This window comes from Camelus bactrianus, chromosome 6 (genome assembly GCF_048773025.1).
Source record: "Camelus bactrianus isolate YW-2024 breed Bactrian camel chromosome 6, ASM4877302v1, whole genome shotgun sequence".
NCBI lineage: Eukaryota > Metazoa > Chordata > Mammalia > Artiodactyla > Camelidae > Camelus > Camelus bactrianus.
In genome coordinates, this window is record NC_133544.1 from 66,413,924 (window position 1) to 66,435,492 (window position 21,569).

General features: G+C 47.1%; 1 protein-coding gene and 1 non-coding gene across 11 annotated transcripts in view; both read right to left on the minus strand.

Annotated features, from left to right (window-relative positions):
- RYR3 (ryanodine receptor 3) overlaps positions 1-21,569 on the minus strand; it is a 500,053-nt gene that overhangs the window by 122,742 nt on the left and 355,742 nt on the right. For 8 of the 10 annotated variants that reach the window (XM_045524185.2, XM_074365868.1, XM_045524186.2 and 5 more), the window contains exons 39-45: positions 18,424-18,697; positions 16,742-16,856; positions 15,096-15,225; positions 14,018-14,121; positions 10,761-10,896; positions 1,369-1,549; positions 43-154 (exon numbers count right to left, since the gene is read on the minus strand). In XM_045524185.2, the coding sequence (XP_045380141.1) occupies positions 43-154; positions 1,369-1,549; positions 10,761-10,896; positions 14,018-14,121; positions 15,096-15,225; positions 16,742-16,856; positions 18,424-18,697 (1,052 nt within the window). The remainder of the gene's footprint in view (positions 1-42; positions 155-1,368; positions 1,550-10,760; positions 10,897-14,017; positions 14,122-15,095; positions 15,226-16,741; positions 16,857-18,423; positions 18,698-21,569) is intronic. The other 2 variants (XM_074365864.1, XM_045524184.2) reach the window with 1 other exon arrangement.
- On the minus strand, positions 12,777-12,849 carry TRNAA-UGC (transfer RNA alanine (anticodon UGC)). The gene has a single exon. It is a non-coding gene; the product is annotated as a tRNA-Ala (tRNA).

A 21,569-nucleotide genomic window follows, 5' to 3' on the forward strand; every position in this document is an offset into this window, starting at 1 on the left:
CTCAAGCCTCTCCAAGCTGCCCTCGGGGAACTCATCACTTACGTGCATTTCAGGAGCACAGCGGCCCAACAGGTCTATTAGAGCCGAGTAAAATGACATAATTGCATTGCCCATGTGCACAATCTCCTCTTCATCTCCATCGCCCTCTGTGCTGCTGAGAGAGAACCAACACGAGGAGGTGTGAGGAAGGCTGGCAGGTGTGGCCACGATATCAGACACGCTGTGGGAACACTCACTCTGCTCACCCTGTGCATCACACATCCTTTCCCCGGACACCTTCTCTCCCTCCACATGCCAATAAATTGGTTTAACTCACCACGCTCAAAGGACCCAAATATTTGTCCACAACATTCCTAGGGTCCCATGAAATTTAAGGCATGAGTACTGACATGAGCTGATCATGCAGCCCACACGCTCACGGAGCGGCACTGTAACCCCCAAAGCTCCTCCTAACCATTCCTCCCCCTTTCCTGCCTGAATATCCATGGAAAGACCTTGGACAAGGAGTCAGGACGGCCAAGTCCATGTCCTGACTCTGTTGCTAACAACCTCTATGACTCTGGGCCTCTGTTTTTCTCATGTCACATGAGGAAGTTGGGACAGCTTATGTTTTGGGTTCTGTCTAACTCTACCAGATCACCTACCAGAATTCATGACCGAAAAAAAAAAAAAAAAGCCACCGGCTGGAGAGTTGCTTCTGCTGGTTTTTACCCCATCTCTAGATTCTGGGGTCTAACCTAGAGGCTGTGATAAAAGGGAAATGATCACAAGACATCATGAAAGGAAAGTCACAAGGCAACCCAATGATGTCCTAACTACCTTTAACCGTTAAATACCAAGAATGTTAATGCTGTGATTTTTCACATTCTGCAGCTTTCTCTTTACCTAAAGAATCAAATCAAAACACTTTCAGAAGAGGAAGTGGAGGATCCTCCCTCTTTTTAAAAGTGAGGGACAAGATGAGACACCAAGGTTTTAAACACTGCAGGGAAGGGGCTGGGGTCAGTGACCAGAGCCCTGCTGGTCCAGGCCTTCTAACTTCTGTACAGCCTCCTCCCATGGTGATGCCACAGGAAGGGGCAGCGGGGCCGAAAGAGCTTGCCCTCTCCTCCATCTGCCAGGGTGCCTGAGTGGAGCAGGAGAAACGGAAGGGGCGTGAAGAGGATACTGATCGCTAAGCTTATGAGGAAAGTCAAGGTAATAGCATGCTTGACAAAGAGATCTCAACTGTTTGAACCACAACCGCAAAGAACCCGGGCTTCCTCTGCCAGGGGGAGGTTACTGCCGCTTGCTTTATCATTCGTGCACTGACAGTATTTGGGAGCTCGCCAACCATAGGCGGGCCAGAAGGCAATTCCATTCACTTACACTTCTCTCTTGTAGACCTGCGAGGGGAGGTCGAGGGCTGGGTTCTCGGAGATCTTAATGGCGCCTTGCATGGCTGCCAGCAGACCGTTTCCTCCTTCACCCCGCAGGGCTGGGCCGAAGCACTCGGGGCGTCTGATGAGCAGTTTGACCACGACACTAGCATTTTCCTCCACACTTTCACCTAAGGCAAAGAGGCATCATTACCTTCTCACCAGAGAAGGGCAACCCCCAGCACTGACTTCTAACAGATGAGGCTGGGGGAACAGTATGCGACTGAGCTTGTCACACACTCTTACGATGAGGAGGTAACACTGATGGAGAGCAAGGTGAGCCTTGATAAATTAGGTCAGAATCTGTGTACTGGAAGCATTACAATTAACCAATATAGAACAGAGTCTCACTTCTCAGTTTAGAATTTTGCACTGATCACATTATTTCACTATATTTGGGTCCCCAGAGGGCAAGAAATACACTACTGGGTCTGCCACGGATTATTGATTAATTCACAAGTGACTCAGAGAACAAAAGAACGTGACATCTGTATTAACTCCCTGCGGGGTACTTCAAAGGTATTTCCTTCCCTCCTTGAGAGGAGGTAAATGGTAATTCCAGCGGGAGTGACTCAATGGACACCTGGAGAAGTGCCCCGCCAGCTCCGGAGATGTATTCTCTCAGAGTCTGATACACACTCCAGAACCACCAGGTCTACAGGGATGGACCTCAGGGCATTTCAGGAATCACTCATCCACGGAAGAATCTATGTGATAAAGTTATCTTGGTTTATTCTTAGCATAGCTCTGTGGGGAGCCAATGGTCAGAGAACTGTATTCTGCTGGTATTTCTCTTTGGAAGAACTGCAGACAACGAAGACAGGGTATCATTTCCCAAAGAAGTGAAGCAGTGGAACTTCCATGTGTAGAGAGGGACAGTCTAATTTTGCAGCTTGTTCAAACAACTTCAAAAAACACCCTTTCGTTCTCAGACGAAATCTTAATTTGTGTTGGTGTTTGGAATTTATCCCTGGGCCAAGCCTCAAAGACAAGACTTGCTGACGTTGGGTACTGATTGAAGCCTGAGGAAAATGTTTTTGTAAAATCATTTGATATTGCAGGAGAGTTGAGCTCTATCATAGAGGTTGCTTCTTGGCATGCTGTTGAATTAATGATTTATTCTTGAATAAAAAAATGACCTCCAATATTAGCAGGAGAAGACAGTAAGTATTATCTCACAGGTTCTGTAGGTCAGGAATTTGGGAGTGACTGAGCAAGGTGGTCCTGGCTTGGGATCTCCCACGAGGTCTCAGTGAAAGTGTCAGCTAGGGCTGCAGTCTTCTGAAGGCTTGAATGAAGGTGGAGCATCAGCTCCCAAACTCACCACGTGGCTGTTGGCGGGAGGCCTCAGTTCCTTACCATGTGACCTCTCCACAGGGCCGCTGGAGTGTTCTCATGACAATGACCTGACAGCTGGCTTCCCACAGAGCAAAGGATCCGAGAGAGGGCAAGGCAGAAGCTGCAATTCCCTTACAACCTGTCACGTACTGTCACTCCTACCACATTCTACTCATTGGATGTGCTGCACTGAGTCCAGCTCACCTTCAAAGGGAGAAGCAGGCCCCATCTTTTGGAGGGAGGTGCGCAGAAGAATTAGCTACCCCAGGAGTTTAAATTCTGCTTAATGAAAATGTATGTGAATCAACATAGAAGTGCTGTGAGTAAAACGTTAGAATGAGAACCCAGAAAACCTGGCTTCTCTTTGCAGCTTTTTAGCAAATCGCCACGAGCATGCGTGCTGCACCATCGCACTGGGTCCCACGTGCTCTATTGAGATGCTTGTGCCTCTTCCGGTCTTAGAGTCTGTCAGTCTAACCCTCCTGCAGAGATTTCTCCCATCATGTCCACAGCAACAGAAGGGCTGAGCTGGCTGTCCTAATACTTGAAATTAACCGGTGTGCATCTCACACAAACCCACACTTGAACACACCTGCTGTGTCTCACACCCCTGGAGCATCTACCCACAGTCCTGGTCTGGAGCCTGGCCTGCGGCCATCCTTCTTTGTCACATGACATTTTATACCACAGGAAAAATTCAAGGTTGTGAATATCCGCCACTATAAGTTTCACAGCTGTGTAACTAGATTCAGACAATTTTTCATTAAACTGAACTTAAACAGCCCATCAGCACACATTCACTGTTTCGTAGCTCAATCCTTCAAGAAGAGACTAAAATTTTTATGAAGAAGCATTTCCCCAAGTTCAGCTAATAGAACATCAAAAAAGAATTTGTTTCTAATTGGACCAGAATCCATGGGAAGAAAACTCTCAGGAGATGCTAAAAGGGGAAATAATCACAGTAACGGGATGGTGGAAAGAATCAGTGAAGGCAAGGAGCCCAAGGAGACACTGAGTGATGACACAGAGTCTAAAGAAGAGCTCAGATAAAGCGGTGAGACATGCTTTCCTGCGAGATGAACCTAGCGTTTGTACAGGACACAGGTTAACCACAGTGTGATACTCAAAGGAAATCCCCAGGAGAATCAACATATTTGAGAGTAAATATTCTTAGTTACAGATACAGCTCACAGTTGACTACTTTCAAATGTTGTTGCCCCCAAATATTGTATCAGGCAGCACATATACCCACATTCCCAGTTGTCACTTTTCATCACAAGAATAATGAAGCTAAAGCTTTGAAATTTTAAGTGTCAAAAGTAGAGAAAAACCTTGTTAGTCAAGCATATTTAAAAATTGTACTCTGACTCTTCCAGTCCTCAGGATGGAATCACTGCGGGTCAGCCCCCATCTTCACCAGCAAGCTGAATTTAACTGAACTCTTCCCAAAGTGATCAGTGTCACAGAGTTTAACAGAATGTGGAACAAATGTACAAAAGAATATGACAAAGTAGGTATGAGTTCTACATTGAGTTTGCTATTGAATTTCATTTGCCAAATTTGCCTTATTTTATCTGAATCTCAGGTCTTCAGAGCTAAGCTAATTAGGTTGGATGCAACAACGTACCCAGGAAGTCATCCCTTTATCACTGAATTGTGGTCCTCTGTGGCAGATGCCAAGGGCCCCCTGCAAGAGGAACGAACTGAAGTGCAACCACTGATGCTAATTGGAGAGGGGACCAAGGAAAAGAATTTCTCAAGGCTTCACAAGCTAGAGAGGATGGCACGATGAGAAGAGAGAGAACATCTCTGCCTAATTACCGTAGCTCAGTAAGCTGGACTGCCAGCCAAATCCACAGTGGGGAAGCAGAAACCACCTTGAGGGCATTTTTCAAGGGAGAGAGAGAGAGATCTGAGCTAAACTAGTTTTGCCCAAGGGCTTACAAGAATGTTTGTGCTTGAGTTTCAAATGAATAATAAGCTTAATAACAGTGAGAATGTTCACAGAGCCTTTCTTCAAAGGCTCTCAACACTGTCTTTGCAGTACTCCCTTCTTTTCAACATTCCTGAGAAGTTGGATGGAAATGGAATGATTCTCCCCATTGGAACGGGAAGCGGTCATTCCCACCACAAGGATGTTCGGTAGGGATGCAATGATTTCCCTCCAGCCCACTGCTTTTCTTCCTCTATTTGAACCACAATCCCTGTTTTAAGTTCATTTGCCTGGAACGCTCTCTTCCTTCTTGTCCCTTTGACATAAAACCTTGACCGAGGTAACTCCACTGCATCCTTCTGGACCAGCTTCAACTTGAAAGCCCCAGAGGATCCAGTCTATTCAAATATCCCCTTCCTTCAGGCATTGAACCCCAGTGTAATTAATGAATTGCCTGTATCTGTATTTTTCTCACGAGACTGTATATTCAAAGAGAACAGGACCTCATGTCAAAATTATCTAACCCTGTACACTCAAGCGCCTTGTTAACATCATGTAGAGGCTTGAAATAATCAGATGGGAGGCTGAAGGTGACCATCCACCCCTGCATTACCAGATCAATCATCAGCCTTTGTTTACAAGAACCGAGGCTGTCCATTTCCTCAGATTATAAATTTGAGAGCAAGAACAACACCTTAGACATTGCAATCCTAACCACTCCCAGTCTTCAGTACCAACCCCAGTGACGAATGATAATTACATTTCTTCCCTGGCTCTAAAAACATGAATACACAGACAGGAATGAACCAGCTGATGCTTTTAAGCATCTATACCTCTTATGTCCTTCAAAGTCAACAAGCTACTTGGTACTCTTGATCCTAAAAGATTTCTTTGCCAGCATTATTGAGATATAGATGACACATCCTAGAAGATTTATGGCTCCCAGCTCAACACCCCTCAGAATGCGCTCCCCACCCTACTCTGCTAAACCATGTCCATTTCTGTCTTCAGGATGTTATTCAACATTTGCCTTCTTCCCCAGGCATTCCTGTATTCCCTTTAGCAGAGTCCAGGAAGCGCCGTCATTTCTGGCATGCCAACAGTCACTTTATAGGTAGGGGCAGTTGAGTTTTTAGTATATATGTATGTTTCTGATAATTTTCCTTGAGTTTGCCCTGTTTGCTGCCTTGACTTGTAAGTGACTTCGGGGCAGAACTTTGAGAGCATGTCTCTTGTCACTTCACATAGCCCCTCATGTACTCTGCACATGTTGCAAGACAGATGCCCAAGTAATGGCCACTGATAATAAATCTGCCTGGAGAAGTAGATTCAGCAAAGCTGGGACACACTGTGTTCCTCACAACTAGGTCTGTAGCCTGAGGAAGACATCTCCAACACAGTCCAAGGACTCTAAGGAAGCACAGAATTACTTCCCCATTCCTCTTATGGATTGGTAAGGAATCCTTTCCTTCTAGGTATCCCCATTAGGAAAGGATTAATCAGACACCCAGACACTTCTGCGTCTAGACTGGCTATAAAGTTTGCAACTTCTGGGTTAACAGACACGTCTCAATTTCAGTATTCCCAGAGTTAAATGCAACCCAAGGCTTCCCAGCAAGCTAATAAAAATAAAATAGGGAAAATCATATGCTTTAAGAAGTTCCTTTAAAGACAAATCTTGTTTAAGGAGATTTAACACCAACATTAAGAGACACCAGTAGAATAATGTTAGAATTTTCTAATTCTATGATTTAAAAAAATTCTTGAGTGTAGTTGATTTACAATGTTAGTTTCAGGTGTACAGCAAAGTGATTCAGTTATACATACACATACATGTATACATTTTCTTTCCAGATTCTTTCCCATTAAATGTTATTACAAGAAATTGAATATAGTTCCCTGGGCTATACAGTAGGTCTTTGTTGTTTATCTATTTTATGTATAGTGACATGTGTCTGTTAGTCCCCAGTCCCTAATTTATCCCTCCCTACCCTTTCCCCTTTGGTAACCATAGTTTGTTTTCTACGTCCATTAGTCTGTTTTTGGTTTGTAAATAGAATTTGTATCATTTTATTTTACATTCTACACATAAGTGATATCATACAATATTTGTCTCTAATTCTATTATTTTGATAAAGCAAGAACTTTTGACTTGGCTTTTTAAACTGTTTTTTTTTTTTTTTTAAAGTTTGCACCAAACGGAAGTTAAATAGTTCCACAATTTCTGGCAAGCTCAAAGGAGAACATGCTATTTCTCCCTGTTCATTAGGGAGACAGTGTTACCAAGGCAATAGGCATAATGGTTTGAGCAAAGTTTGGCCTCCGGAGCCAAACCACTCTGGTTGAAATCCTAGGAAAAGTCCCACTAGCAATGTGACTCTGGGAAAGATACTTAATGTCGCTAAGCATCAGGGTCTTAATCCATAAAATGATGAAGATAACTGTATGTAACTCACTAGACTGTTGCATAACATAAATAAGTTAATACATATAAAAGTGCTTTGAACAGTGCCTGGCACATGGAAATGCTCAGTAAGTGTGAACTGTCATTACCACCACCACCATCCTCACTCCCCACTGTCACCATCACCATCACCCACCATAACCAATCTGATTACCATGAGCACCCATAACACTCTCATCTTCCGCTGCTGAGCAGACCCCACAAATGTGGCCAGGAAGTCCTTTTTCATCACCTCTTAAATATAAAGACTTTGAAATAAAGACACAAAGACAGAGAGCTTTGAGGTCCCAAGGAATCTATTTACAAGAGTCTTCGCATTTCAAATGCCCCAGTACCCTTAAAGGATCATGAACAAACAACAGTGACAACTAACCCAACTGCAGGCTCACTCTGCTCCCGGCACTGTGCTAATCTAAGTGCTCCCTGGATTATGTCATTTAAGCCTGACAACTCTGCGAGGTGCATGCAATTATTATCTCTCTTTTGTACATAAAAACCTGAGGCTGGGAAATTTGCCTCAATTCACAGAACTGGTGAGAGAGCTGTATTTGAGCCCAAGACAGCCCATCCTGCAGCCCAAACCCTTCCATATCCCTCTCCTGTGACTGAGCCACTCTTTCCCCTCCTTTAGGTGCTCAACAAGGTTCTATTTTTCCCTTTTTTCATACTCGCCATCTCTCTCTCTCTCATGTTCTCCCACCATGTCAACGGCAGGTGGTCTGCAAGTCTACTCAGTCCTGGTCTGTTGCCTGATTGATCTCTATCCTATACCCTCATTAGGGGCACCTCCATTTCGGGGTCACACACCGCAAAATCAACATTACCTGAACCACACAAGCTCATTACCTTCCATCTCAAACCACTGTCTCCTTCTGGTTGTCCCTTTTTCCTTTTCTCCCTATCCTTAAATCTCTAAGCTTCAAAGTGTCTTTGGTTCCTTTTCTCTCAACATAATCATCACCACCAGCAAGTCCTCTAAATTTTGTCTCTGTAATTTCTTTCAAATGGATCTCCTCCATTCCATTCTCATCACAACCACTGTAATTCAGAAACTTATCCTCCTAACCTGGGCACAGAACTTCCCGGTGGTTCCCATCAGTTCTCTCTTCTGATAAAAATGTTCCCCAGTTCTCAGCACAGAGAATGAAGACTAAACTTTTCAGCTTTGCATTTAGAGTCTCCTCATTATAGCTGCCTACCTATTGTTTAAGCCTCATCTCTCACCACTGTCACCCACATATTCATCACCCAGACCAGCAGAAGACTGCGTTTCCCGAGCACAGCATCCTCTAGCCCTCAGGCCACTGCTCAGGCTGCTCCCCCACTGATCACTTCCCCTGCATCTGGAAATCTGACCCTTCAAAGCTCATCTCTAATGTCACCGCCCCCAGGAGGCCTTTTCTGATCTTCCTAACAGGATGTGAGTTTCCCCTGGTGAAACCCTAGCACTCTGTTCCTACCTTCCTCCACTCCTGACTATAGGTGACCTCTGTCCATGTCTGTTCCTCTTACTAGATTGTAAATTCTTTGAAAGCAGAAGCCAACATCCTTTGCCAAAACCAAATGTGGCCTTTATATGATAGAGACACAGTGAACATTAAAGTGCACGTATCTTCCTCCTGATGGGCCAGTGTGCCAGAACTTGCTGCATTCTGAAATTGTACTGCTGAGAATATGTTAAAAAGGCATGAAACAACCTGAAAGCAAAGGAGGTGGGCGCAACATTTTGGTTCAGAGCTTAGCTCATTATGGTCGTACCTAACCAGCATAAGCAAGTGTCCAGGGAAGAGCACGGCCAGTGAATTCCTCTACCTTCGTAACCCGTGTAGACAGTCCCACTGCTGACTCATAAAGCTCTTGATCTTGACTGTGAAGGTGGCCAGGATGAAGAAACTGGTCCTGCCTGCATCTGGTTTGTATCATACAGTCTACCTACATAATTGGTGACCTTTATGAATCCTTAAAATCTACTTTACAAAAAAAAAAATCTCTTTTTTACCTCAGTAACTCTGCAATCATTCTGGGTCTGTGCTCATCTGGATTAGAAGTGGGACAGACTATGAGAAGATACTCTGAAACTGGCCTCAGAGGAAGACGGAGTTTAGCCACGCAGATGACAGGCAAATAGGAGATACGGTGAGGAATACAGAGAGGGAAGCAGAAGACCCACGTGCTTAAAAACGTGGCTGGATGAGTCCCGGGGGAACAAGACAGACATCTCAAGGTCAGTGACCCAGTCAGGAAAGGGGGAAAACCAGAACAAGGGAAAACCACTCACATATTAAGAATTGAGTGCATTATGGTGTAAGAAAATAACCAGGGGGTCGGGGAGGGGGTAGGGAGACAAGAAGAGCACAAGGGAATATAATGATCATGTCATGGCAACATATTATGAGGTGAATTCTCACACTTAGAACAATGGGCGTGATTGCTTATCAGCTGCAGTCCCTCTTTGCGGTCACTTAACCAGCCCAGCTGGATGCGTCGGCCTGGAGCTCCAAACTGGGAGAAGGGAGAAGGAGCCTAACTATAACTCAAATACAAGCGAATTCGCATTCTAACAGCATCTCAGGAGACAAGGTGCGGTTTTAAGGAAGTAGTCTGTCCACAATCTTCAGGACATTAAACTAGTAAAAATACGGAATTTTGGTTGACTTGGAATTCGTAATAAATGAGAGATGACTTATATTAAGAAGAAAATGAAATACCAAATGAGATCGCTCATATATGGAATCTAAAGGAAAACAAACAAAGCATAAATACAAAACAGAAATAGACTCACAGACATAGAATACAAGCTTGTGGTTGCCGAGGGGGCTGGGGGTGGGAAGGGATAGACTGGGATTTCAAAATTGTGGAATAGATAAACAAGATTATACTGTATAGCACAGGGAAATATATACAAGATCTTGTGGTAGCTCAGAGAAAAAACTGTGACAATGAATATACATATGTTCATGTATAACTGAAAAATTGTGCTCTACACTGGAATTTGACACAACATTGTAAAATGATTATAAATCAATAAAAAATGTTAAAAAAAAAAAGAAATAGAAAATGATTTAGGGTTTCTGTGGCATTTTTTCTCCTGGGAGTCTGGTTACTTTTCACAGCTATTCAGTTATTCTTGAGTTTTATTCATTCACTCATCCATCCAACCATCCTTCCTTCTATCCATCATCCATCTGTCCATCCCTCCTCCCTTCCTTCCACCCATCAATCCTTCCTTCCATCCATCCCTCCATCCGTGCTTCCATCAAACAGTCTAAGGATCTGGAGGCACATTTGCATTTAATTCTATGAAGCAGGTGAGATGCAGAGACTGATAAGCGCTCTCTTTCAGGAGAAGAGGTGCAGAGAGGTGAGAAGCCCAAGCCCGCACTGTGAGTTTTTTTGCAGGATCTGGCCTGAGAGCACAGTACTCTGTCCACTGCTCCTGATCCCTGTCTCGCCTGATTCTCCCTGAGGTCTTTCTGCCAGCTGCCACCTACCTGTAGAATCTACCGTATTTACGGAGAGGAAGCAGTGCTAGGGATCTCCTTTTCCTTGCATGCACCTGCGATTATGCCATCTTAGATCTGAAAGGCATGGAAAACTTGAGACTCACTGTTCACGAAGACGGCAAACCTCAGGAAGGACAGGTAGCGCTCCCCTTCAATGGGGTTCCAGCCGACGTCCGGGTATCCTTTGGCCAGAAGCATGGGGCAGCTCTGCAGGCCGCAGCCTGCCAAGTAGGTCACCACCTGCCGAGAACAACGCAAAAGTAAGGGCCCAGGTTTTCTAGGGAAGTTTTTTACGTAGCTGCAAGGCATGCGAAATTCTGGGAACTGAAGGACTTCCTTTCCCCTAGAAGCCAGAGGGAGCCCACGACTTTTCAAATAAATAATTTAGCTGATTTGAAACCAGAACCTTCTATTCATTTTCGTTTCCACACAATTGACAAGACTGATGATCACGACTACGAAGGAACAGGCCATGTGCTGTCAGCTCCATGGATTTCCCAGTTCTGGCAAGAGGGAGCTGCCATTTAAAAGCAGGCCTGGAGGGGAGGATACAGCTCGGTGGTAAGAGTGTGTGCTTAGCAGGCACGAGGTCCTCGGTTCAATCCCCAGCACCTCCATTAAATAAATAAAAAAAAAAAAAAAAAAAATAATCCTAACTAGGGTGCCGCTGGGGACACACTGGCGGATGTCGGCTGGCCATGCTCCTTTGGCCATGGTATTTCAAGACTATGCTGTGTCATGTCACTGGCTGACTGAGGGGGCTCTTGACTCAACAGGGACCTCTCCTTAAGTCCTGGTTCAACAACAGCTGTCCCGGGTCAGGAGCCGAGACTGGCTGGTGAGGAGGCCACGGCCAGGGAAGGGCTAGGATCTCCCTCTGCTTCCAGGTTACCAGACACTTAGCAGAAGATCTCAGCTCTGCGACCTGGTGGAGTGTTTTAGAATCTGCCTACCTTTTAGAAGGCGCCAGGCCAAAAGCTCCACAAACAGACCTTTGCTTGAAATGCAGCTGTCATTCTAATTTAGCTTTTGATATTTTATGTATGCAGGGAGAAGGGGGCATCTTTTGTGCTGCGAATCTGCCATGGCAGCAATGGTGTTTTCACTGTTTAATCCCCGAGGTCTGGCACATAGCAGGGGCTCAATAAACATTTGTCAAACAAATCATGTATTTGCTGATGGCAAATCCCCTAAGTCATTTGGCAAGAATGATGGATCTAAGTCAAAATTCAGTAAGAAGCTATCATCACATTTTTCCTTCTTAAACCAATAAGGATATCACTCTGTTTAGAGCTTAGATTTTGTTTGGGCTTAAAGATGTCTGGAAAAAAACATCAATAAAGGCAGGCATCAGGCAGAGTTTTCAGGGTTGCAGGTGCAGGGCATTTCACTGGTCACAGAAATAAGTGCTCAGGTGTGTATGTGTGGGTGGGGGTTGCTCAGTCTCAGACCTGAATTCCATTGTGATCGATAGAAAGGCAGCATTTACTGGTCCGTCCCCTTCTACCCCAGGGCCCACACTTGGGTCATTTCCCAACACTGGTCTGAATAAAGTCTGTGCACTCTGCTGAGCCACCAGAACCGCTTGACAAGCAGGCAGCGACTCTCAGCATCCTCCTTTTTCACAGGTTTCCCTAAGTACTCCCTCTGCCCTCTCCCAGCCTCCTGGCCTCCACTTAACACATCCTGCATCTTTGAAGGAGGCTTTGGGTCCTTGTTGAGCAGGATCAGGTGAACAGGTGAACCACGGCTGAGGATGGGGTGCTGAGCCCTGAACCCCGGGGCACCATCTTGTCGTAAGAGAATCCTTAGCTACTTTTAAAAACAGGCATCAGTGATCATCACATCACCCAAACGAACATTGTTATTTATTGCTGTTTACCTGTATGAATAACTGTGTTTGACTGAAGTCTGTCCCACTGGAGGCAGAGACCAGGGATGCCCAGGGCATTTACGGAACAGCTATCACACAGTGCACTGCTGGGCGCACAGCCCCCAGTCTGTGTGTGTACCATTGGGGGGCTGTCTTGTTTCTGTTGCAATCAGTTCTTCTTACTGAAACTAGGACGTGTTTTCTTTTTTTGGGGGGGGGGATTATAATTAATTAATTATTTTAAAAATGGAGATACTGGGGATTGAACCCAGGACCTCGTGCATGCAAAGCACGTGTTCTACCACTGAGCTGTACCCTCCCCCATCTCAGGACGTGTTTTCTCAAATACAGAGTCTGTTGAGTTGCTCCCCACTTTAAGCCCTCCACTGGGCTCCAGGCTCCTGGCTCTGCAGTGAAGCCCCAGTAACATAACAGGCAGGACTACGGCCTCTGGAGCTCAACTCTTTGGACCCCTGGCTCTGACACTTACAAAACCCCATGGCACTGAGGACACTACCTCATTTCTCAAGGCCTGTTTCCTCTCCTATAACTGGGGCAACAATAAGAAGGCTTGTCCTAGGGGTTGTGTGTGTTAATTCCAAGCGGGGGTTGGAACACGGTGATCCCGCAGGAGTGTGGACTTCTACTAGTAATAGCAATGGCAGCAGAAGGCCCCCTCCTTCCTGCTCCCCCCGCCACCAAGCACTCTGTGCCCTGTCACACCCACTGGCCGGTTCTCCAGTACCCCATGCTCTCCATCCTGAACTTCAAATGCTCCTGGCATGTGCTTCCCCACAATGTGGCTTAGTAGCTTCTGTCTGAGCCCTCAGGCTGTCTCTTCGCTGGGGGTCAGGTGCCCCTCTGCTCTGTGTCCCCAAACCCACCACACAGTGGATGACCTCTGTCTGTCTCCCCTCAACCCCAAACTGCCCTGCTCCACACTCGCAAAATGCACAGCTCATCTTGTCTGCCAGCCAGTCTAGGAAATCGTCCCAAGACGGGACGTGGAAAAGATGGGGGTGAGTCAGCCCCCCCCCCCCCACCAGGAATGCATTTCACAACCCGACACGGGGCAGCTCAGTTCTGTCTCATCTGTACACGGAGAGGACACACGTGTGTCCTTAATACTGATCACACAATCTTCTGTCGCGTCTCTTTCTTTAGCGGATAAAGATAAAAATTTGACGACACAGAACTTTATCAGGAACCACAGGTCTCTGGTGGTTCCACACAGACCAGTGAGGCTGGGACTTCACACACGGGGAACACAAGCACCACACGTCCACGGCAGTGGAGTTGGCGAGCCCTGCCCACAGGAGATGCTCTGGTCCTAGTTCTCGTCCGGCTCCCAGTGACTCCCAACCCACTGCATTTTCATCACGCGCTGAAGCGGTTCTGATGGAGACCCAGCCTTGGCTTGCATTTCCTTGGCTTGGCTGTGCTACAGGCAGGGGAAAGCAAGCACAGTGCCTCCCCAGGGCCAGTTACCTTCTCGAGGTCTGGCTCCTCTAAGCCCAGCGCCAGCTCGTTGTTGTCCATCACGGAGGAAGCTGCCACATCCAGCGGGGTGGACCCTCTCATCGATGGGGAGGCTGAGGAAGAAGAGGAGGAGAGAGCAAGGGAGAAACAGGCCACCCAGCATGCAGCAGAGGTTGCAGTGCACACTAATGGCCGGGAGAGGGCAGCAAACACAAAACCTGGGTCACATCGCTGTTCTCTGAGGGGGCTGCCCGCCCAGTTTAAAAGCTGCTCTATTTGCTGTCCTTCCTTCCCACACTCGTTACTGACTGTGAGTATGGCTTAAGCCAGAAAATTGGTTCACAGGCTCAGTGGGGACCACGTACATTCAAGTGCTTTTCTTAGGCTAAAATGGAGAAAAACTCCAGCGAGGGGCATTTTACAAAACGGTTGCTGGCCTGAGGCTGCATCTGATACATAGGAGACCCGAGATTTCAAATTTCACGTGCACAGAACGTATGTATTTGCGTCTTGCACAGATTCATTTGGTTTATGTCCAGAACAGTGGGTGAGGCATATGTGTGTGCTGACTTTCGAGCGGTGGTGATGGATTTACACTGTTTGTCCACTGTTGTTCTTGGCCACTCTGCCTTTCAGCTATGAAAAGCACCGGCCAGTTGGCTGGTGGGACAGGCATGCAGCCTGCAGCCAGCCTGCCAAGAAGGGATTGGACCCATGACCTTGGTCTCGTTAGCCCTGCTCCCTGGTCCGCTGAACGGGCTGGGAGGCGCCGTGTCCCCAGACTACATCCACCACCTCAGGCAGCATGTCAGACTCTGAGCCACCGGTCCCCAGAGAGAGGAGGTAAAACCGGATGACTATGTCGACAGTAATCTGGCACCAGTGCTGGTTCGTAGCAACTTCTCCACTTAGGCTGGAGGGCAGAGACGTGGTATTATTATCCTCCCCATTTTTAGATCAGGCAGGGTTCCTTCTTAGATTTAAAAATACCATAGGATGTACATGACTTCCTTCCCTTTACCGCCCAAGTGGTCAGCAGGGGGAGTGTAACCTCTGAGCTCGATGCAGAAGTTACAAGGCGACATACCTAGGCCAACACTGCTATTCTCCAGCAGGTAACTTAGATGCTCAAACATGGCCTTCTGGTTTTGTCGGCTAATTCGGCAGAAATAGCACAGGAAGCGGCAACAGCTAGCAACCATCTTTGGAAAGGCGATCTGGAGAGAGAAGCAGAAAGTGCCAAGGAATCTAGCACACGACCTTTCTAAGACTTCAAAGAGCCTCAGGCTGAAGTCTTGAAAGCTGTGGACGGTTTGGAAAAGGAATCTCTCCTTACTTCCAAGACTTATTCCCAGGAGGGACAGAGAGGGCACACCTAAGAGAGGCTTCTAAAAAACTGAGAGCTAATTATAGTTCCTGAAATGTCTTTCTTTCGAAGAAAACAGATGTCAAACCAGAATCCCTGTCACCCTTAGATGTCACAGGAAATTGCACAACCCTACACTGAACTACTGTTTCTAACTAGGAAGGGAATGGACAGAAAAGGGGATGGGTGATTGCAGACAAGTAAGGTCTAATGCTATGTCAAACCTGAGTCCTCTGGATAAAGGTTGGTCCCTGTACCTTGGAAGCCTCAAGAGCATCACCCTCTCAGACCAAGAGCCTTCCCCAGTCACTTCTGCCCTTGGTAACTACTCTCCCATGGGCTCCTGTAGCACCTGTTTACAACTGAGCACTGAGATGCCATCTCGTATGACCATTGATAGCGCCTGGCGTCTCTGCTTCACACAGTAATTAGCATCTCCAGGGTCTGGCCACGTCTTACATTTGATCCAGTCACACTCAATAAGTGGTGTCAGTATTAACCTCGACTTAGGATCCTAGAAAGCCCTCGATTTCTGGCTTTAGAACCATGGAGAGTGCTCTAGGAAGGAAGGTTCTGACAGCTACAGTCTGCCTGCTCGCTGAGGCAGCCAGACTTTGCTCAGGGATCTTTTGGAGAGAGTCCACTTTCCCAAGAGATGGGAGAGAAGCAAGTGAGGAGGAAGGGGAGCTTGGCTCCTGTTCTCCTTTACAAAACAACCCCTGCCTGTCAATACTGGTAGGACCACTTTCCCAGGACCCTGGCACTCTGGTGTCTCCGATGTCATCCACTGTCTTCCCCCACCCACTGTCTTCAGAAGCTATCTAACTCTGAGAAGGACCCAGACAAGCTGGGATAAGTGCCCTGGTGGGCCCTATCCACTCTCTTCCCCTCCCCACAGGAGCTCCCCTGATGGTAGGCTCCTTATGGGGGATGAAGAGGGGGGCAGGGAGCTGGCCAGAAAACCCAACATCAACAGGAGCCTGGCTCACAGAGGAACGCACACTCCAGTGGGAACACTGCCAGGATCATTATTACAATCGTGTTCCCTTTCACAACAGCCTTTTCCTGACACAGTACAGAACGTGCCGGGCTCCTACGTGGAGCCCAGAGGAATTCCATCTTACAAGAAGCGGGGCTGCAGAGTCCGGGAAGGAGACTAAGCAGCAGCGCAGCCCGGTGGGATGAGCGAGAAGAGCTCTCACACAGGCTGGACCCCACCTCTCGGCTCCTTCCTGGCTCGGTGCACGTCCCTCCTTCCCCCGGGAGGAGTCGCTGAGGCAACGGGCATCAGCCACGTGGCTGTGAACAGGTCACTTCAAGTGCCCCCGCCCAGGGGTCAAGCTCTGGTTAAATCCTCACCACGTTACCTGAGACTTCTCTGTACCCAGCACGTTCACCATCACCTCCATCACCGTTTCGTGCATGCCGAGGACGCGCATGAGGTTGGGGTGCTGGTAAAACACCTTGTTGTTCATTATGTCTCTAGGGTAAGGATGGGAGATGGACGTCAGCACTTGCTTACCTTAATGCTATGAAATTCAGGGACAAGAACAAGCAAACACACAAAAAGCCCGGGGGTGATGTAACACATGTGTGACGTGCTGGAAGGATAACTCAGAAGGCACTAGGTAGGCTGGAATACACATGGAGGGGCTTTTTTAGCTGATAGGAATATTTTGTGCTCTCTTATTTCTACTAAGACTTTCTTTGAAATATTTCCTTCTAATGACATATTAATCAGTTGCCCCTTGGTCTTTTTGCTGGTGATAGTTTTGAGACAGCTCAAATCACTGGATTTTTTTCTTCTCTTGTCCTTTTATCTATCTCTCTATGGACTTCAGTTTTCCAACTGATAGGGCTGTACCTTTTTCTTAAGGCAATGGTATATTAGGTACCGATGACTGTTTTGGATGGTCAGTCCTCAAAAACCAATGAAATTATCAACAGTGAAACAGAAAAGAATTGTTTTTAAGTCATTCAGATTCAACCAATAAAGCTGCAGGCAAATCAAAATGCAGAAGCAGCCTGTGAGCTGGCTGGGTGGTCCCCTGCGGGTGGTGACTCTCTGCTCATCCCTCCCCCTCCACCACCCCCTCCGCTGCAGGCGTTAAGAGGAGACATGACCAGTTTTTAGTGCAGCTGTGTCTACTGCCAGGGCCGGGGGAGGGGCTGTTTCTGTAGCTCTTTTCTCTTCCCATAAAAGTCTCTTCATGTCTATTATAAGATTCTTCTTTGGAAATGAACTTCAAGAATGCCTGCATCTCCCTGACCCCCACCCGGGTGTCCTCAGCATCCCTGTTCTGGGCTTCAGTGATGCTCTTTTGGTTTGTGGGCTCAAGGGTGGTAGGACGGAGCACTGAGCAGCAGGAAGAATGCAGTTCTAGTGCTTGATTTTAATCGAGTAAAACTGTGGGCTGGTCAGGGAACCTTTCTGGGCTTCGGTTTTCTCCCCCGCAAAATGGAACGACACTACCTAATTAAAGGACATCTTTCTGATGTGTAAAATGTAATTTTTCTGCGGTAAGACTTCTATGGAAGAGCCACGAGCTATTGTCATGGGGAAGAGTGTCTCGAAGAAGTGACAAAAATGACTCTACGTTAGTCCTGCGAAAAGGGAGAAATCAGGCCGTAACTTTTTAGAGGGAAGTCTCGGAAGATTTCCAGTCAAAAGCTCAGGTGCTCAAAAGGTTTCTCTCTTGTTCTCTTGTTGGGCTGAACACACTGCCCCTTCCTCTGATTTTTTTCATTGCCTCCCTGGGGCTATTTTTTTTTAAAAAAAAATCAGATTCTAGGTAAATATCTGCTTTTCTCCAAGACCTCCCCCTACTCTTCTGGCCACACCCCGTCACCCTGAGTAGCCCGTAGTCTCGTCTCTCAGGGTACTGAAGGTGAGTGATTTAGCCAGGATATATTCCCACGAGGGGTGAAGTCAGGACAGGGGCACGCGGAGGTTTTATATGCTACGAATCTGGAACAGCCACGCAGCAAGGTGGTCCAGCTTCCCCCTCCAAGGCTCCTCTGGGGACTTGCACTTGATGCGACGACCTACCCCAGACCGTTGATCATGAGCAGCTCCTCCTCCTTGCCCATCCGGACGCTGAGCAGGCAGCGAATCTGGCCCAGGGCAGCCAGCAGGCCAATGGTGTCGCTCACGGAGGCCTGGCTGATGGTGTAGGTCTTCCTCAGAGCCTGCAGTAGCTCCCCGATGCTGTCGTACTGCCTCCGCAGGAGTGTGAACATCATCCGGACCAGCTCCGCGTCCTGGATCTGGTCCTCCTGCGCCCAGCGGATCATGGTCTGGGAGACAAGCTCCTTCAGCGTCGCTGGAAGGATGACACAAAGGACCAGAGTTGTGGCTGTCGGGGCTCAGGAGAGCTGTGGAACTCCGCCATCTCACTCCATGATGACACAATCATCAGCTGGGCAAGGTTAAAAATTCTTTTTTTAAGAGGTGGGTATGGCACACAGAGAAGGAGATTATATCACCAAAAGGCAAATGTGTGAGCTGGGTTACGAGAAAAGGACAGCTCCACTTTGGATTGAAGGTGCTAAATATTCTATTTTGATCAAGTGACGTTTGAAATGAGGCTGGACTTAGAAGGCAGAGTAAGACACCATTCTTGTCCTCAGGGCACTCACAAGTTGATTTTTTACGTTTTCATTTTGACTTAAAAGATAAAATTTATCTTTATTTTAAAACACAGTGTAATCCATACTAACATGGGGGTGCATGCTAGTGCCACGGGATAGAGTGGGAGCGAGTGACTCTGGGTGGGAGAAGGCACCAGAAGACAACACTGGTCGCCAGCTCCTTAAAGCAGCATTAAGTGCTGGGATTTCTCTACTGTAGGACCGTTCTACAGGTATTTTAAAGATACCATATACCACCAACTGAGGAAGCCATACCACTGATTCAAGAATTCGAAAACATATTTTGGATGACAGAAACATAAAAATACATTAAAGGATGGAGAGAAGTGGACCGAGAAAACACTACTAGGTGCAAGGATTTTGCAGTTGGACATCTGACCATCACCCACTGTCCTGCCTGTGCTGCCCTGGATCTGTGGCAGGAGCCAGTGACACTGTGTCAGAGGCTGCTTTCACAAGCATTTGGAGAGAAACCAGCATGACTTTGAACTTAGGATTTATCAGGGCTCATGCTGGTTGCACAGAAATATGACTGGCTGTACAAGTACAGAAAAGACGGCTGAAGTGGGACTCAAACCAGCTCTGGGACCCTCAGAGGTTGGATGGACTGAATGGCCCCTGAGAGGTGCTGATTGGCATTGGTGTGGGAGGATGACCAAAAGGGAGAGGCTGATCTGAGCAGGAGGACTGAGTGGAAGGGGACCCTGCCAGTGTCTAGGAAGGCATTGCTCACCCGTCTCCATGTCATACACGTTTCTAGAATATGTCATGACAGAGGTGAGAAATGCTGCTCTGATATCCTAAACTGCATCCAAGTCCGGCTCTGTCCATCACATTCCTGCACGGTATGGGTGGCACCAAGATCCTTAATTCAGACCCAGTGATGACGGCAGAGCTCAGGGGCCGATGAAGGCCACACAGTCCATCAGTGGGAATAAACCCAGATGGGTGCTTTCAGGAGCCTGTGCCCCGTCTTTAATGGCCTCACTTTCTACCTCCGTGTCACTGAAGATGCAGATGTCTGCTCCACAGATGGTCTTGGCTTGTCATAAGGAGATAAAAATAGACCTTCGCTACCAAATCTCCAGAAGAGATCTAGGTGTGAAGGATTAATTTTACTCACTGCTGTGTCTACCAACCCTGTGGGTGTTTTAGGTTCAGATGGGACACATAAGTTAAAGAACTTAAAAAAAAAAAAAGGATACCCAGGGCAGAGAGAAGCACAGTGAAAAGATGTTCCTGAGAGATCTCACCAGGCAGGGACTGCTGAGTGATATGTGTTAGGGAGGTAGTATCTGTTCCCTCTGGGGGAGAAAAGTTATTTATGGTCTAAGTCTGGGCTCCTCCCAGGAAGCTGCTTCCTTAGCAGCCAAATGTAAAAGTTCCTGTTTCTCCCAGTTAACAGTCACACCAAGGAATGAAGCGGCACAAAACCACAGACACTCTCGGCTCCGACGTAAGTTTACCTAGTTCTGAAGGCACAGTTCCCCCTTGAGCCTGTGTTTGGCCTGAAAGAATTACAGCGCTCAGCACATGACCGAATTCTCTGCAGAGATAACGCACAGCCTACATGAAAGGCGGCAGCCGCAGCTGTTAATCAGCGCAAAGACCATCCTCTTTCCAACAGGGAATTTTACGGCATCATGATGAAACCAAGCAAATATTAGCTTTCCCTTAACCTGGCTTTCAGATTAATTCAGGATTTGGGTGAGCTCTTTAACATATGCTGATTTATCAATCCAAATCAGCATCTATAGCCTAGAGAATGGAACATTTCCAGCAAAACAGCTCACTGGAGGGCAAACGCGAAAGGAAAACAGCCCTTCCACCTGCAAGGATGGCGCAGGAAACGCCGCGTGGGGTTCTTTGTCCAGGCCTTCAAGGTAAGCATGAGACAACGGATACACAACGACCTGCGTGTGACCAAGTACCCCTCAGTGACAAAAATGTGGCCCCAAGAACCTGGCAGAGAAAGCAACTCAGCACATTGGGAGTTGATGGGCAGCTGTAAGTCAGCAGAAGGCGCGAGGTTTAAGGCCGTTCATGTTGGATGGGGTTTCAAACTGTGAGACCAAGTTCCAGAAGGTGAGAGAAAGAATATAATGAGAAGAAAGGAAACTGAGGGGTGGGGGTCAGTCTCAAGACTCCTGAGAAGCATGGCATGTCTTCTGGCCTGACATATGCTAGAGACCCAGCACCCACCAAGCAAGCCTAGGCTGGATCATGAATTTTTAAAGGTCTCAACACTTCTGGGACTGAGAAAATGTAGCTTTATACCCCTGGCAGCAATGCTGCTGCAAATGCCTCAGATTTTAATTAGCTCCCATGAACGAGCAGCAGAGCAGCATAAACAAACGAGGGCAGAGAGGTTAAAACAAACACACTTTCTAGAATGCAGTAGGCTCTCCACATATGTGTACATCTGAGGATTAAAATAATTAATGCATATAACGATGTCTGGAACATAGCGTGGGCTTAATAAAGGGTAACTTTTTATGCTATGCATACTGGTAGCTATAAGAGTGTGGTCCACAGATCCCTGGG